The sequence below is a fragment of the Amphiura filiformis genome, chromosome 13 (genome assembly GCF_039555335.1).
Source record: "Amphiura filiformis chromosome 13, Afil_fr2py, whole genome shotgun sequence".
NCBI classification, from domain to species: Eukaryota; Metazoa; Echinodermata; class Ophiuroidea; order Amphilepidida; family Amphiuridae; genus Amphiura; species Amphiura filiformis.
The window spans coordinates 64,466,002-64,485,415 of NC_092640.1; the positions used below are offsets into that span (position 1 = coordinate 64,466,002).

General features: G+C 36.1%; 1 protein-coding gene across 1 annotated transcript in view; it reads left to right on the forward strand.

The window, feature by feature from the left end:
* LOC140168648 (3'-5' exoribonuclease HELZ2-like) overlaps window positions 1–19,414 on the forward strand; it is a 122,069-nt gene that overhangs the window by 9,509 nt on the left and 93,146 nt on the right. The window contains 3 exon segments of the mRNA XM_072192059.1: window positions 537–643; window positions 8,878–8,914; window positions 16,595–16,798. Coding sequence (XP_072048160.1) covers window positions 585–643; window positions 8,878–8,914; window positions 16,595–16,798 — 300 coding nt within the window. The 5' untranslated portion in view covers window positions 537–584.

Here is a 19,414-nt window from a genome sequence, read left to right on the forward strand (position 1 = left end):
TAGGAAGTGTAGAATGGAAATGGAGACTCAGGGTTGTCACTAGACTGAATTTAGTGCCGGCTAAATTTCCATGATATTTGTCCAAAATACTCTCATGTGTCACTTTCCAGCTGTTTTTTGGGGTAAAAAGTACAATATCTCTACTTTAGTGCCGGTTGGCAAGTCCTCATATTCCCTTGAGTGCCGGTTGGTCTGCCTGAGTGCTGGTTACTACCAACCGGCACCGACCAGTGTAGTGACAACCCTGAATGGAGTCATCCATTCAGATAACCCACATTTGAAATGCACTCCTGTGTGGAAGATTAAGGTCATGTCTTCCATAGGGGGTGTATGGATTTCAACTGAATAGCCCTTTATTTGAATCATACTGGATCCACTTTGAGCAAAGTGCATAGTACCTGGTTCATACATTAATAGTCCATTGTCCATGAATGTAAAAGATGTTTTTTAATAGAATACCAGGTTCCTAATGGAATTATAAATGAATTACTTTTTATTTTGATCATAATTGACTTGATTTGTATTTTTCTTTTCAGATTGATGATGTAAATTTGTAATTGGTTGTTACCAAGGAAACAGACAACATGGAGGACGCAAGACGGGTGCGGCAATTTAGTATTGTCGAACGCCTTGAAAACCTCAAGTAAGTGCTCGTATTAAAAATAAAGTGAAGTTGAAAGTAGGCTATATCTAGGCTGATTCAAAATAAGAAAAATAAATAAAAAAAGAACACCAAAAAACAGATTTTTGAATTTTTTTTACAAAGTGTAGATGTGTGCTGTTTAAACATTGGTCTACCCACTACCCAGCAAGTGATAAGACCAAAATAAACTTAAAAATTTGATGGTTTTTGTCAATTGAGATTGTAGGAGGACCCATAGACACTCAATAGGCTTTTATTTCAGGAAATCTTTTATGAAAATACCGATCATGTGCGACCATCAAAACATATGCTGTAGAACAAGCCTCGAAATAAGCAGGCACCCAGGAGCCATTTACCCAATGGTCATAACATTTTGGCTCCTGGTCCACACCAAAATCATGTGAACCAGGCTCCACAATTTTTTTCAAATAGAGCCTGGTAGTTAAATTGAGTTTTGTATTTAATGTGTACAATTAAAATTTAAATGACTCTTAGTGCTTTAAAAATGGCTCCTGGTTCACTAGATAATCACAGGACCAGGAGCCGCTTTTTCCGAATGTGTGCTCCTGGTCCAGATCAGCTTATTTCGAGGCCTGCTGTAGAATTCAATCTACAAACATAATAGGCCTATGCTTCTAAATGAGTGTTGTTGTTTTTTGGATGAAAGAGACGAAAGGCAGAAACCCCCACAAAAACATTATTGGGAGTTTGAGCAACTTTATTGCTGATGCAGGTGGCTGTACAAACATGTATTATTTTAAGACCAATCTTTTGGAATGTTTTTGTGGAGAGTGTGTGCCTCTCCACATCTCTTTCATAAAAAAAAACCCTACTCATTTAGAAGCACATATGCTTGCTGATGGAATTTTACGGTGCTCAACCAAGCAATTTCTACATGTACATGTAGTGATTTAAAGTTGAATGCTTTAAGGGCTATGTAACCCACTTTTGACAAGTATTTTTGTGGCATTTTATTGCAAATCATTAAAAATTGATATTTTTGTAAAAAACAGTTCTCAAGTAAACTTTATAAATCAATGATATGTACTTAAAGTGTATAGGGTTTCACGGGAGGAAAAGCTGTCCATCATATGAAAATTTTGACGCTTTGTATTGAAGATATGCATTTGTTCCCCAAAAATTTCTAAAAATTTTAGGTCTTTTGGGGAAAAATGTATACGTCTTCAATACGAAACATCAAAAATTTCATGATGGATGGCTTTTCATCCCAGCTACACACACTTTAAGTACATGTATCAATAGATAAATAGATTTTACTTTGAGGACTGATAAATGTCAAAAAAATTTTAATAATCTGTCTTCAAATTTATATTATATCTAAAAAAAAATCAAAATGACTTGATATCAGAAGGATATTTCTCGTACTCAGAATGCAATTTGGTGCAGTGTTCGAAATAAGCACTTATCCTCTTGTCCTCTTGTCCAAAAATCACTGGGGACAACCAAATTAAGCTATGTACTTATCCCCTGGACAACCACTATATTTTACCTCCAAAATATGACACATTTTGGGGACAACTACATGTAAAATGTTTTGAGGACAAGCAGAATTTATGCTTTAGTTGTCCTCGGGACAACCTCCATATTTTCCTTATTTCGGACACTGATTTGGTGTGTCTGATGTATTCTCAGGTCCAGCCCTCGAATTAAGGATCTGAAAGGGCACAGCAACTTTTTAGGGCAAGTTGAAAATTGCCTTGGATTTTTACTGAAAAGGCAAGGCAGCACGGCAGTTTGTAATATGTCAAGAGGGCATCATGGCAACTGTTGAAAATTTGAGAAGGGCACCAAGGCAATTTCTCAAAAGTGAAGAAAACACACACAAACATAGATAGATGAATTTTTAATGAAGGGGCAGGGCTGGGGCACCGACGGCAACTTCATTAGAGGGCACGGCAATTGACTGCCTTGGGTAAAGGACATATTTTGAGGGCATTACGGCAGTGGGGATGGGCACCCACGGCAAAATGCCATGGGTGCCGTGGGTTAATTCGAGGGCTGCTCAGGTCTCACAAAAATATTGTGCTAACGTCGATATCTGAGCTCTTTAGTGGGATCATAGCTATTACCTTTCATATGATACTCTGTAATTATGGCTTGCCGACAGTAAGCCCTGTGCAGTGCAATTAATCTCGGTAATGATAAGCAGTTAGGCTTAATGTTGCTATATATTGTATGTGTACCAAACAAAGGACATACGACGTGAACATTGTATTTGCTAATGTGTGTTTAACCTACTTGTCGAAAGGTTGTCTGGTAATAATGATCATTTTTTATGTACATTTTCCATTGACAAATATTTTACCACAGGGATATTTTATGAAATTTGGGGGTGGGAGGCTATAATTGCCACATAGCCGCTGTGCACTTTGGGCCCCTATGAATCCCTCAAAGATATATTGTCACTAATGCTACCTTACTATGTAGCCTATAAATTTATATATGGGCAATTCCAAGCAAAAGTGGAACCCGCAACCTTCCGATTACGAGTCAGAGCCTGTTCCACTCGGCCACTGTGCTCCCTTTTTATTGCAGATTTACTGCTTACGGGGGTACTACACCCCTGCCTAATTTTGTGCCTATTTTTGCATTTTTCTCAAAAAGTATAGTGCATTGGTGACAAGTAATACATGTATATTATAGGGGCAAGGACTACAACTATTGCACTGGAAATTTTATTTCAACACAGACAACAGTTGTGGAGTTACATTCAAAAATGATGGAAAACCAGTATTTGCTCAATAAATCAAGAACTACTTGCCTTGAATTGCTGAATTTTCAGTGCAGTAGTTGTAGTCCTTGCCCCTATAATATACATATCTTACTTGTCACCAATGTGCTATAATTTTGAGAAAAATGCAAAAATAGGCACAAAATTGGCTAGGGGTGTAAGTACCCCTTAAGGGCACTGATTCAAAATAAGAAAATAAATACTAAAAACAAAAACACCGAAAAAAACCCCAGATTTTTGCATTTTTGTTACAAAGTGTAGATTATAAACATTGGTCTACCCAGCATGTGATAAGACCAAAATAAACTTAAATGGTTTTTGTCAATTGAGATTGTAGGAGGACCCACAGACACACTCAATAGGCTTTTATTTCAGGAAATCTTTTATGAAAATACAGATCATGTGCGACCATCAAAACATATGCTGTAGAACAAGCCTCGAAATAAGCAGGCACCTAGGAGCCATTTACCCAATGGTCATAACATTTTGGCTCCTGGTCCACACCAAAATCATGTGAACCAGGCTCCACAATTTTTTTCAAATAGAGCCTGGTAGTTAAATTGAGTTTTGTATTTAATGTGTACAATTAAAATTTAAATGACTCTTATTGCTTTAAAAATGGCTCCTGGTTCACTAGATAATCACAGGACCAGGAGCCGCTTTTCCGAATGTGTGCTCCTGGTCCAGATCAGCTTATTTCGAGGCCTGCTGTAGAATTCAATCTACAAACATAATAGGCCTACATGCTTCTAAATGAGTGTTGTTTTTTTTTGGATGAAAGAGACGAAAGGCAGAAACCCCCCACAAAAACATTATTGGGAGTTTGAGTAACTTTATTGCCGATACAGTACAGGTGGCTGTACAAACATGCATTATTGTAAGACCAATCTTTTGAATGTTTTTGTGGAGAGTGTGTGCCTCCACATCTCTTTCATAAAAAAAAAACCCACTCATTTAGAAGCACATATATGCTTGCTGATGGAATTTTACGGTACTCAACCAAGCAATTTCTACATGTAGTGATTTAAAGTTGAATGCTTTAAGGGCTATGTACATGTAACCCACCTTTGACAAGTATTTTTGTGGCATTTTATTGCAAATCATTAAAAATTGATATTTTTGTAAAAAACAGTTCTCGAAGTAAACTTTATAAATCCAATGATATGTACTTAAAGTGTATAGGCCTACGGGAGGAAAAGCTGTCCATCATATGAAAATTTTGACGTTTTGTATTGAAGATATGCATTTGTTCCCCAAAAATTTCTAAAAATTTTAGGTATTTTGGGGAAAAAATGTATACGTCTTCAATACGAAACATCAACAATTTCATGATGGATGGCTTTTCATCCCAGCTACACACACTTTAAGTACATGTATCAATAGATAAATAGATTTTACTTTGAGGACTGATAAATGTCAAAAAAATTTTAATAATCTGTCTTCAAATTTATATTAAATCTCGAAAAAAATCAAAATTACTTGATATCAGAAGGATATTTCTCGTACTCAGAATGCAATTTGGTGGGTCTGACGTATTCTCAGGTCTCACAAAAATATTGTGCAAACATCGCTATCTGAGCTCTTTAGTGGGATCATAGCTATAGACCTTTTCATATCAAGATTGGAAAAGTTCGGAAAACCGCGATATTTATTTAGTAAGCTAGGAGGTCAAATTGTACCCAAACTGGCAGACAAGAAATGTCATGAATTACGACACCCTTTTGCGCGAAAATACAGCCAATTTGAACATGGGTCATCGCCCAGAAATATTTTCCTAGCATATTGAGCTAACACCTCAGCTACTTGGTTTTTCACAATAAGATACTAATGGAAAGAAATGGATAATGTCCGTAATTTTTCGTCAGTTAATTTTTTTTTTTTTCCAGAACGTGTTTGTTTACGTTCATCACCTCTTCCATAGTCAGTCTCTTACACAACGCTACAACCACACGCTCAATTGCACGTTGAGTATCATTGGCAAATACCTCTCTCGTCCCTAAATTGACAATCGAAAGTTCATCGTAGTTATGATGCCTGTTACACATTGGAACTTCACACTGTACATGATGCTGAAGAGGTACTTTTATGCGTGCGCGACGGGCGCGCGACTAGGGAAATTATTTCATGCTTCGGGTTTTATCGGAATTACTCAGTATGAAAAGGTCTATTACCTTTCATATGATACTCTGTAATTATGGCTTGCCGACAGTAAGCCCTGTGCAGTGCAATTAATCTTGGTAATGATAAGCAGTTAGGCTTAATGTTGCTATACTGTATGTGTACCAAACAAAGGACATACGACGTGAACATTGTATTTGCTAATGTGTGTTTAACCTACTTGTCGAAAAGGTTGTCTGGTAATAATGATCATTTTTTATGTACATTTTCCATTGACAAATATTTTACCACAGGGATAGTTTATGAAATTTGGGGGTGTGAGGCTATAATTGCCACATAGCCGCTGTGCACTTTGGGCCCCTCTGAATCTCTCAAAGATATATTGCCACTAATGCTACCTTACTATGTAGCCTATAAATTTATATACATCAATTTGTAATACAATGGTCCTTGCTCAAGGGCACAATATGATGGCGTCGCTGGAACCCGCAACCTTCCGATTACGAGTCAGAGCCTGTTCCACTCGGCCACTGTGCTCCCTTTTTATTGCAGATTTACTGCTTAAGGGGGTACTACACCCCTGCCTAATTTTGTGCCTATTTTTGCATTTTTCTCAAAAAGTATAGTGCATTGGTGACAAGTAAGACATGTATATTATAGGGGCAAGGACTACAACTATTGCACTGGAAATTTTATTTCAACACAGACAACAGTTGTGGAGTTACATTCAAAAATGATGGAAAACCAGTATTTGCTCAATAAATCAAGAACTACTTGCCTTGAGTTGCTGAATTTTCAGTGCAGTAGTTGTAGTCCTTGCCCCTATAATATACATATCTTACTTGTCACCGATGCGCTAAAATGTTTGAGAAAAATGCAAAAATAGGCACAAAATTGGCCAGGGGTGTAGTACCCCCTTAATAATAATATGACAAAATATACAGAATAAATCAAACAATTTGTCTCTATACCTGTAAGCAGAGTAAGTAATTATACATAGATGAATTCATACAATTCTTCTCTGTACCTGCAATAAGCAAGATGAATTCATACAATTCTTCTTTTGTTATCAGATATTTATGGTTTAGCATGATTTGTACGTAGGTCTACTAATTTTTTTTTCATGTTTCTGAAACCACAAAAATATGAAAGAAATTAGGGACTGTTCACAAACAATTCATGACTTGTTAGGGGGGCCTGATGCAAAAAAAAATCATCGCAAAAAATTTTCGGGCCCCAAAAATTATGGGTCAACCCCATAGAAAAGCATATACTCAATTTTCCCAGGAAAAGTTGTGGTCATTTTTTTTCAGGAGGGTCAAAAAGTTTAAGGGCCCCCTTTTTGCATCAGGCCCCCTAACAAGTGTTTGTGAACAGTCCCTTAGAAGCTTCATTTGTTAATTTTATTCAGTGGCTATTTACCCATGTTGCTGCATGAAACCAGATAAAAAAGAAAATTAATTTGAAGGTTTGAGAATTGAATGAATATAATTTTTTTTATTACTGAAAGCAATAAAATTGGAAAGAAAACACAATGAACTGTGAAGATCTTTCCAAATCAATTTCATATAGACATCCTATTTATTGTGCATCATCAGATATTATATGTATTGTAATACAACACTAGCCATTAGAGGGGAAGTAGGCTGTTCTAGTTAAAATCCATACACCCCCCCCCCCATGGAAGACATTCATGACCTTAAAAATTGATGTCTCCGGCAATCACAACATTATGCCATGTTAGAAAAATAATTACCAAGCACGAATCACATAGTTTTATTTGAATCAAACTCATAAAAAACCTGTACAACCGTCTCTCAACACGCAATATTCAAAATTCCCGGGTGCCGAAATTGAGTTTGTTTTAATTAAAACCATTCGTGTTTGATAAATATTTTTCTCAAACATATATACATGTACCTAGGCATAATGTTGTGATTGCCAGAGACATTCTTTTGTCGTTCACACAGGGAGTGTGAATTTCAAATGGGGGTTACCTAAATGTGCGATTCCCCTTGTGTGGGAGATTGAAATCATGTCTTCCATATGGGGTATATGGATTTCAGCTGGAACAGTCCAATGTTGAAAATGACCTTTGATTTTTTTGATAATCCGAAACCCATAATAGGAAGTTGACATTGTACACGTGTAGGGAAATTATGATATATTATGTGTATCTTTAATGCTATCATGTGAAATTGGTTTTCAGTTTATTGAATATTTTTTATAAACCACTTTCATTTGGTAGACCATCAAGAACAGGGACTGTCTTTTGGAATTTGCAGGAGAGCATTAAATAGCTCTTCTGGGGCCTTCAAGGAAAGCTGTTTAAAAGAGCATTTACAATAGAATGTAAGGGGAGAATGGTCAACTAAGGAGAGCTAAAAATCACTCTCCTATATATCAGATTTAAGGAGAGCCGTATTACATTACATTAGAGTAGAGAGGGATATCTCTCGCTCTCCTCAAAAGGCAGTCCCTGCAAGAAGGAATCTCAAAAGGGGATGGGTGGGAGGTATTGCAGAGCATCAGATGACTAGTCAAGACGATTGAGCCCTCGATAGTGCAGCTGATCAGATGAACTCATCAAATGGATTAGGCCGAACAGTTTGTGAGACTATGGTACAAATGTACCTTTTTTGGAATTAACTTCAAAATAAAAATTTGAAAAGGTATGAAATTTGAACTGTAGGTTGCCCAAAGTTATTTTTACATCTAGGCCTTATCTTTTTCCCCATAAAATGACTCATTCATGTCTATTATGTACATCTCATGTTAACATTAGTATCACTTTATACATAATTGATAAAAAATATTTATTATTTGAACTTTGTCCTCTTCTATGTTTGTTGTAGATATGCCAAATTCTCCGGCAATCATAACATTATGCCTTTTTTTTTTGTTAGGAAAATTATTATCAAGCACAAATCACCTGGTTTTATTTTTAAAACAAACTCATATATTGATCAATCAGTGGCGGTGCCAGATATAATTTTTTTCTGGGTGGGCAAAGGGGGGGGGGCAGAGCCTCTGACGGGGGGTTTTCCGCTACAGAAACGTCCAAAAGAAGAACAAAGCTAGAATCATTTGAATGGTAAATGACAGAAAGAAAAGTGCTGCGTCTGTTGCAAAGGGAAAATATATGTCGAACAGTATATACTGGCCTGTAGAAACATTTATTTTTAACACCAATAAGGAATCTAAACAAATTTCAAAACTCGGATTACATGTACGGTATATGTGTAGGCTTTTGCCGCAGCGAAGGAATATATTTTTGCAAGCAACATGGGTTTCTCTTTCATGTATTATTATAGTATTAACATTTTTTTGTTCATTGACATTCTTTTTTGTTTGTTATTTTCAGGACCACGCCACCAATGTTCCTACCTCAAGGCACAGTGGTAAGTGACTAATGATAATATACATGTATTATATGTGACACGATCTGGTCCATGGAGGCCAAATTTGGAGTAAAAAAACAATAAAATGCATAAGAAAATAGACATCACAAAACTTCAATACTTAAAACCAAGTATGCTAGACCTTAAGGGGGTACTACACCCATTGATTTTTTTTTGCATTTTTTTGCATTTTGTGAAGAAATTACCAAAAAAAATGGACAAAGTGGTATGCAAAATGAAGGGGCAAATCTTCTCGTTTTATTGGTGGCATCGGTATCAACGTAGTAGCTTACATGCTTTTAAAAGTAGAAGCCAAAAGGTGGTACATCACTGATGATTTAAATTCACTTCATTTTGGAAAGCTTACTATCAACGGATTTCGTTAAAATTTTGGATATGTGTTGCTAACACGTTAGGGAAATAAAGTTGATATGTAAAATGGGAATAAGTGGTTCCTGATTTCTTTTATGACTTCATGAACTTGGTGCTCCACAACTATCAAAAAAGGAACTGGTTAAAATGCTTCTATTTTCAATGTTGAGCTATATTTTGTATTTTTTAACTTGCGACATTATTTCACTGAAACTTAATTAAGCCACAGGTAACAGGTTGCCACAACCATACTACAGCAATGTTGAAAAAATTGTATTTCTTGTCACCTATACCACCATATTGGGTAGTTTTCCGTAAGCTTAACGTTTGTGATTTTGGTAACTATTTTATATTTATTTGTGAAATCCATCGCAACTAGGCATTCTAAATTGTACTCACCATTTACATCCCAAGGTATATTAGTATATCCACCTTGCACTTCTCGATATATATCCAGTTAAAGACAGAATATCAAAATTATTCCTCATTATGATATCACAAACTCTCACATGTGTATTCAAAATTGATGCTTAAATTTGACCTGAACCAATTGACCTATAACCTGACATACGGTGACCTAATAGCCTTTTCTTCTCCTAACAACACATTATAATATTATTGACTAATGACTATACATCCATTGTGTAAATGTTTATATATTTTGCATGCACCACTAGATTTTCTATAGAGAGTATAACAAAGGATTTAATGTATTCTATTCATGTACCCTACTTGAACATGCTGAATAGAATAAATCATGGTTTGTTATGAAACACGCATCTGAGTAACTAGGATACAGTAAACAAAATATATATAGGGCTAAAATGACTTACTACAATTGTTTAAAAGCACTTTTTTTCTTCTTTTTTTCATATTTTTTTAAATTTCACATGATCCGTGCATATATCGCCTAGCTATAAATGAAAAAATATTTATTTAGACCAATCAAACCAATATATGGGTGTAGTACGCCCTTAAATGAGAGCCTAATGTTTGTATTTTAACTCAATTTTCAAAAATGCCTCCTTTGACTCCATGGACCAGATCGTATCACATATATGAGGACTTGTACCTCAACTCCTTCAATTGATGAGGGCACTTGGAGAGAAGTTGGCTGTATTGCAGAAAATGGACCAATACAGTATTGGTCCATTTTCTGCACAACAGGAAAGGAAGAGTGAGAGGCTTTTTATGAGAGAGGAAAGAAAGAGAGTTGGGAAGAAAGAGGAGAGACAGAAGGAAAGAGGAAGAAGCAGTATGTTTGTTTGTTTGTATGTTTAAAAAGAAACGATATATATGCAAACACAAGGTTATTTATGTGCAAGATTGGAACAATTACGGCGGGCCAGGGTTGTTTGATTCAAATCAGTGATTTAAATCGCGATTTAAATCACTTGATTTTTTTATAAAAATCACTGATTTAAATCAACTTTTTCCATTTTTTACCATTTTTGATAAATGTAAGTTAATTTCTTGCTTAAATTGACTGTTTTACTTCATTCTTAATGCTTCTACAACTTCTGGATACAATTCAAATACCTCTATGATGTCACTTTATCTATTGCTAAAAAGTCATCTTCGAGGTGCAGAATTCAACAGGTTTGTTTCCCATGATTTTACCAAATTTTTTTCTTTGAAATTTTCACATGTAAAAACATGTTTTGATTTTTTGTAAATACCTGGTAGGATTGTGCATATGGCTAGCATTCCACTGGTACTCTTTTTACTTTATCATGGGGAATAGAAGTTATTGAAATTAAAAAAAATAAAAAAAATAGATTTAAATAAAAAAAAAATCCGATTTAAATCAAAAAAATCCGATTTTTTTGATTTAAAAAAAAAAAATCAAAAAAATAAACAACCCTGAATTACGCACTTTGCGGTCAATTGTGAGATATTTAAATGACCTACATTTGAAGAGCTTTGTTGCAAAAGTCCTTACATCCACTTTTTGACTTTTTGAGAAAAACAGCTTTTTGTAATTGTGCAAGTATTACTCGTTTGATTTGATTTAATTTGGGTTTGGATAAAGTGTTGATGAATAGGTTTGGTACAATTTATTTTTTTATTTCTTTTATATCGTGCCTTTTGTGGATGTAAGGGCTTTTGCAACAAAATAAATTTTCCCCTTTTCTAGAAACCAATTTGAGCCCATTTTTTTTGCAGTACTTTATGCAAATGCTTTCAAAATCAAAAATAAAAATTGAAATATCTCCTTTACTTTTTTTAATTATGCATTTTAATTAAATCTGGCAAAATGCCATTTTTGAGCATTTCTGAAGCTTGATTTGTTGATTACAATTATTTTTTTCAAACATAGTGACCCCAAAACAGTTCCTTCTGGTTTCAATAGGCTACTATTATAACATCAAAAAATTATTTTTAAAATTTTATATTCATTTTAAGTTCAGATTTCCGGAAATTCCCTAAGATTTCCCAAACAGGAAATATACAATATCTCCGGAAGGGAAGGTGGAATGAAGGTCAAACAACAACCAAAATGTATATTTTTACTCGCACTATAAATGTCATGCCAATAACTCAATTTCAGCCAGAGGTGGTTGTAAGAGCTTTTGCAACAGAGCTCTTCATTTGTATTCATGTGTTTACAAATGATAAAATATGATTGGGTCTTACGTATAATATTCATGAGGTGATGAATTTGTTCTTAAATTTGGGATTTATGCAAACAGGAATATATTTGCATGTTATTTTTTAAAGCGAAAAGCATCAACATTAAGGCAGCTGTGTACTCTCAGACATGCATGTAGTAAAAGTGCCATAACTTTGTAATTATTCACGCAAGACATATAAAAGTATACATTTTTATAAAGGCAATACATCAATGAATCTTAATATAAATACAGATTTGGTGTAAAACAACAATTATGAAGAAAATCACAAAAAGTGAGTTTTTGGCAATTTTTGTTCGGTACATCATAACAAAAAACACTCCTTCCAAATATTTTCGTTTTGTTTTTTCTTAATCTTGAGACACCATTCCAAAAATGTTTTTTTTAGTTTTTGATATTGGCCTTATTTTTTGAGATATTGACCATATAAGGCATCAAAATGAACTTTTAAAATTCACAAACGCCTATTTGCACAAAATGATGCCTAAAATCGGAAATAGACCAAAATATAAAAAATGAGAAAACCGTTTCTTAAGTTGATCATGCTTTTTATGATGAGCATAATTGCTTACCTATAGATGGTGTATTTATTGAGTTATCGTGTACCTAAATCGTCATTTTAGCGAGAAAATGAACATTGAAATAAAGGCCGTTGAAGTTTAAAGTGGTCACATTTTGCACTTTGATCGAAGCTCACATGAGAATGCGGCAGTTCTCGTTTTTCTACCTTACATTACGTGAACATAGGGAAAATCCACAGCCCCTTGAGAAGTTTGGGCGAAATCGATTCATATCTTGATGTTTAAATCCGGGGAAAGAACTTGAAAAAATTCTCATTTTATCAGCTAAAACGGAGCCATTTGACCGCTAGGTTTTTATGAAATCAGTGCTTCCGTGGTGCTTCCATAAGATGCGCCGCGCATGCAGATAAGTAGACCCTCCCTCGGGTCCATGGAGAACGACTGGTAATGTAGATTACATAGCATTAAAAATCAACCCAATACATGGACCCTCCCAGTCTGTAAGCAATTTGACTTCCAGTTCCCACAAAATGCTGGGAGTTCACTTTTACGGATTTGGAGTCACGCAATCTTTCTATATACCACGTCCATGTTTTCACTACATTAACGTTTGTGTAGCGACTAAACAACGATATTGTATCCGACCAATCAACGCAGCTTGGCAGCGCGGGATATTTGAAAAGGCTTCCTAGCTAAATAATGTGCAAACATTTGCAAACCGCACGCGATAATATACATAATATGGACAATAGGCCTAAGTCCGAGTCAGTGGTTGCCTTTTATTATTGCGCGTACCATGGGTCTATCAGACGCGTGCCACTTGAGCTCAATACCTCTCATCAGTTGTTGACAAGTGTCCCATGCGATCTTGCGTCACATCCCGCGGCATAGCTTTGTGCTACCATATTTGAATTGAAACTGGGGCGGGACTTTCGTAATTGACATCGGAATCACCGTGCTTCGTTGAACGAATATTTGGAAGTGAGATCTCTAACAGATTGAACCAGTCTCGGAATCAGCGCTCAATGGACTTTCGCGTTCACTTATAATACGAGTATATTTCTATATTGCTGCATGGTTGACTGTGGTGGGTGTAATTAGTGGCGTCGATTTGTGGATGAAGAGGAATGGGTTTTTGGCATTGAACAAAATAAGGGGGGTAGAGGACTTTGGCATTTTTTTCATAGGGCATTATGTAATTATTTATTGTTACATTATCCAGAGATGGAACCGAACCGAGACTGGGGGCCAGTCTAGCAGATAAGCGTTGCGTATGCATAGCGTATCTGTGCGTTAACAAATTGCGCGTCTACAAAACGCTTTGTTGTTGCGCGCGTATACCCCGATGGTACAACAAAGATTTTCTTTCCTTTTAAATTGCGGAAACAGTGAAATAGTGAAATAAAATCCATAAAATAGAGCAGAACTTTGCAGTTAACAAATCTGGATTTTCTTTCCTTGTATTTATAAAAAACATAACAAAGTAAATGCATTTCGAAAAAGCTCAATTTCGTGAAAGAAACAATGTCTAGAGTACACAGCCGCGTTAAATGTTCCACAAAAATTTCCGCTTTTACAGTGCAATGTATGTTACCATGATGATCAATCATCAGGTTGACATGGTAATTTGCTCATGACAAAGGCACCAACTTACGCTGGATTAAACCATGGAAAATTAAACCGACCTAATGCTGTCATTAATTAATTTTAGTAGCTGACGTGTATCATTTTTCAAAAGCTTGTTTCATCTTACATATACTTTTTTTAATAAATTAATCGCACACTCGTCAGTCATGTTTAAAAGTGACAAGTTCAAATATGATCATCCTAAGGACATTTTTTTTTGACATTCACCAGTGAGAAAGTGTCACAAAAATATACGGTGACAAAATTTTGTTATAACAATGTACTGGCACAATGAAGAATATGAGTTTACCGTATTTCGTTTCCCAAGGGGGGGGGGGGCATTTATTAGGGGGCGTTTTTTAGCACGACAATTCCCGTTAAAATCATTAGGTAAGCTTAAAAGTCACGCTAAAATGACGAACTATGACCTTTTGACACTGACTTTTGGTTCACTTCCGGGTTTCGGATGCAGATTTTCGCCATTTATTGACGCTATTATCAACCATGTGAGCAACTTGGTAAGCTTACTACACAAGATAGCATGGGAATATCGGAATTTTGAAACATCTTGGTTGAAAAAAAGTGGTGGGGGCGTTTATTTGAGGGGGACGACTATTTGACGAAATACGGTATGTGGGGCCACCTCAATTATGAACCACTTAATTCTAGTTTTTAAAATGCTGATAATTAATGTAATTATGAAAATTTCGATGAAAATTTTTCTTTGAAATATTGAGCACCAAGTGAGCAAGCATCTGGCAAGTCATATCATTTAAATTTATGATCTGTGAATCTGGCCATAATACAAAAATAAAGCTTTGTAGGTTTCAAATGAAAAATTTTACTGAACAATGGCAAATTTTCATCAAAATTTTCATAATTACATTAAGGGAACTGGAATGAGCGTTTTGAGCGTTTCGACAGTATTTTTTGTGGAACATGAGAGCACATCAGACATATCGAATTGCATTCTGAATACTAAGAATGGCCTTCTGATATCAAATAATTTTGATTTTTTGAAATTTGCAATGTAATACACATTTATTGGCGAATCATTAAAAATTGATATTTTTGATATATTTAACAGTACTCGAAGTAAACTTTATAAATCTGATGATTTCTACCTAAAGTGTATGTAGGTGGGATGAAAAGCCGACGATCAATTGAAAATTTTGACCTTTCAGTATTGGAGATATGGATTTTTTTCCCAAAACACACAAAAAAAAAATTAGGTCTTTTGGGAAAAAATCCATATCTTCAATATGAAAGGTCAAAATTTTCAATTGACCGTCGGCTTTTCCTCCCAGCTACATACACTTTAAGACTATATCATTAAATTTATAAAATTTACTTGAGGACTGTTATCTCCAAAATGCGAAAAATATCAAATTTTAATAATTTGTCATAAAATTTGTATTATATCGTGAATTTCATAAAATGAAAATTAATTGATATCAGAAAGACATTCTTCGTATTCAAAATGCAATTCGATAGGTCTGATGTGCTCTCATGTCCCATAAAAAATACTGTCGAAACGCTCAAAACGCTCATTCCAGTTCCCTTAATGTGATTATGAAAATTTCGATGAAAATTTGGTTTTAAAATGTTATTTTGCTTTAAATCACAACACAAAAAATTGTCATTGTTCAGTAAAATTATTCATTTGAAACCTACAAAGCTTTATTTTTGTATTATGGCCAGATTCACAGATCATAAATTTAAATGATATGACTTGCCAGATGCTTGCTCAATATTTCAAAGAAAAATTCTTTTGTTTTCTGCCATGTATAACGAACCATATCTCTTTTTCTCCCCTTGCAACTGTCCGCTCATTTTGAACATGTGTCAGATAGTGGTGGCGCCAGGATTTTTTTTTGGGGGGGGAAGTGAATTTCAGGGTTGGTCAACAAATTTTAAGCAAAGTTGACGTAAATACTTCCTGTACATGACATTTCAAACATTGTAAGGCATCTCTCCAACTTGATCATAAGTGCCATAAATACAAATCAAAAACAAAACAGATTCAATAGGATGGAGGCAAATGAGACTTCAAAACCTTCTTGAAACTAGGCAGTGTACATGTGCAGAAACATAAAATGATTTATCTCCAATTTGATTTTTCCTCAAAAGTGGAAATTTTCATAATGTGGGGTTTTGCTGGGGGTACAACTGGTGGGTAGGAGTTCTGACTGGGAGGACTTCCTGCCCCCCCCCCAATACAGCACAGCCACTGTTCTCACATATTATCTTTGCATCATGTGACACTATATGTATATGAATGAAATACCGTAAAACCCTGTCTACAAGCATATATAGTGTTTTTTATAAAAGCTAAATTAATTCGAAGTAAGCGTAAATATACCAATACAATCGATTGGTCTTAAAATAATACTTGTTTGTATATGCTTGGATCCGTAATTTATTTGCTCAAACTCCATAATGGCGCCTGGATTAATGTAGTTTTCATCAGAAGCACTCTATATGCTTGAAGACGGGGTTTTACGGTATCTCTTTGCTATTTATTGCAGTTGAAAGAGTTTGTACGTCAGCTCCAGCGAGACCTGAAGGCCGAAGCCGACACCCTCCTTGAGGAAGAAGAGCACTACAAGGCAGGGTTGCTATTCACCGAAGCCCTGACGATGAACAAGTACCTACGCAATCAGGGGTACGAACGGGATTGGTCCTTTGATAAACGAGTGTATTTAGCACGGGCAGAATGCGGGATTGGCATGGTGAGTTGACAAGTTTTAACCCCATGGGCACTGCTGCCCCTGTTACAGAGCTGTGGATTGGTTAATATTGGTAGATTGGTAGTATCTATGGGGTTAACAAATTACAGGTTAGATAGTCATTGCTCATGATCTGAAGGTTGCGGGTTTGAACCCCAGAGTTAAAGATTTCAGTTGAATGAACACAGCTGCCAACAGCATGATGATTGTCTGCGCACAAAATCGCGTACACTGTGATGAAGGCCTTGTGTGTGCGTCACACGGAAGAAAGTGCATTAAGTGAATCTAACTCACTTGTGAATAGTTTTTTCATTTCAGTATGCAAAGTCGTGCGTTTGTGTTTTATTTTGAAATACGATTGAGGTCTGTTCACATACAGCTGTTGGCAGCTGCATGTGTTCATTCAAGTTTAGGAGATCTGTCTGAAGAGTGATATAAAATGGGCTATTCGAGTTGAAATACAAACACCCCATGTGGAAGATATGACCTTAATTAGGGCTGCTAAGAATACGCAATTGCGTTATTTGCGCCGCAATTTGCGTATTTTGGCTCCAATTGCGTTTTTTTTAGATTTTGCGTTTTTGGCGGGAAATCACAGATTTTTGCGTTTTTTTGGAAAATCAGGGTGCGTTTTTTGGCCTCCAAAATCGCGTATTCTTAGCAGGCCTAACCTTAATCTTCTACACAGGGGGAGTGAATTTCAAATGGGTCTACCCTGAGAGTACTAAATTAAGAGAGGCGCTACATCGGTCGCTCAAGTGAGGACAGCGTGAGCTCGATACCTGTATAAGAGTCTGTTCATCACGCCACAAATCCAAAAGGTGTTTCTGAATATGTAATGATATGAATGAGCTATAATGTGACGTAGCTACTGAAAAGGCGCTGTCATTGGATGTATGTGGTTCATTTTCCTATGAGTTATTGTTGTTGTTGTTTAAATGTTTGTTTTTTTTTTTTTTATATGAACGCACCGCCAATTAAGGCCTGTGCCACTGATATAGGCCTAAAAGCGTCCGTTCAAATAAATAAATAAAATAAAATATGCCCATATTGTTGTTGTTGGGCAGACGTCACGCCGCTCTGCGAACGGTACAAAAAGGTGACTAATAGAAATATATTACGGATCTTGGCAGCAGACAGATTCAGGGGTGGAATTTCGACGCGAGTCCCTTGAGTCGACTCGCGCCGAGACTCCGTAAAAAGTCCTATTGCGCGAGTCCATGTGGACTCGCTGGAAATCCTTCAGTCAACTTGCATGCTTGATCGGCTCATTCACTCGGCAAATTTTCATTCAACACTGACTCGCCATCGCGAAAACACAACGCTGATTTTTAACAACAAAGCCAATTAGTAATTAATACTACCGATTAATCAATAAAAGTTTCTAACCAATGCAGTGATTGGATATCTAGCCATCAACAACAGGATAATCAGCCAATCATAACTGGTTTCTATACACGACGGCACTGTGACCCGAGTCTGCAAAGCCAGCCCTCGCCCATTTTACCCATAATTCTTTTTATAAGAAATAAAAAGCCAAAATAAATGCGCTCACTTCCGGTATATCGGATCTTGTGGTAAATGTTTACGACTGTCAAAATTGCACTCTGCGCTCTCACACTGTCATCGCCAATCACACATGTTTGGAAGGTTACCGCACGTTGGAATGTGTTAAATTAAACGATTTTGGGCCTGATTTTTGATCATTTCTGAGCGAGTGACAATGGCTAGCAGGACGGGTACCGGTAAAGCAACTAATGAAGTGGGAGGACGATTTAAGAGAAAACTATTTATTTGAGTACAACGAACATGACAAAGATGGCTCGAATGCAATTAAACTAAGCTAATATTGCAAGGTGTGTAAATCGCATCAAAATATAAATGTAAAGTTGCAAGGGACGCGATGACTTATGGTAGTGAAGGGACAACATACATTTTAAAAACCAACTTTGTTAGTGTTATTTGCATTCTCTACACCCTTATAGTAATACAAACTGAATGCATTTTACATAATGCATGTACTTTGCCTGCCCAAAATGATCTACATTGTATAAGCAAGCACAAATTTGCCAATTTATTTTGGACTCCCGCAAGATTGTACTACGAGAATCCGTTTGCGGGAATCCATGGACTCTCGCATAAAAATCTCCTGCGAGAATCCACTTGGATTCCCGTGGCACTGAACGAAATTCCACCCCTGCAGATTGCGCTGTTCTTTGACCCTGACTGTTTGTCACGTCGACCTAGATAAATACGTACAAGCAGGGGATGCGACTGTGCCACAGGTTTTGTCTTTGGAATCGGTATAGGCAATTTGTACAGAGTGCCGCTAGCCTGGTCTACCTGAATTGGTGACTTCATTTGAAATCCCTACGTGGGAGATTAAGGTCATTTCTTCCATTTTGTTTGTTCCTTTTGTGATTTAAGTGGTTTGTGGTTTGTGGTTTAAGGTTAAGTTGTAAGTTGTATACAATAAATGTAGCGTTTCAGTAAGCAATTATCGCTCAAGATTACTGACAGTAAAATTTGAAGCCCTGGAGGTTAACTAATAACTAATAATTTCTCTCTATTCAAGAGAATATTGAATTAAGTTTATTGGTTTTGCTATTCCTGAAACCT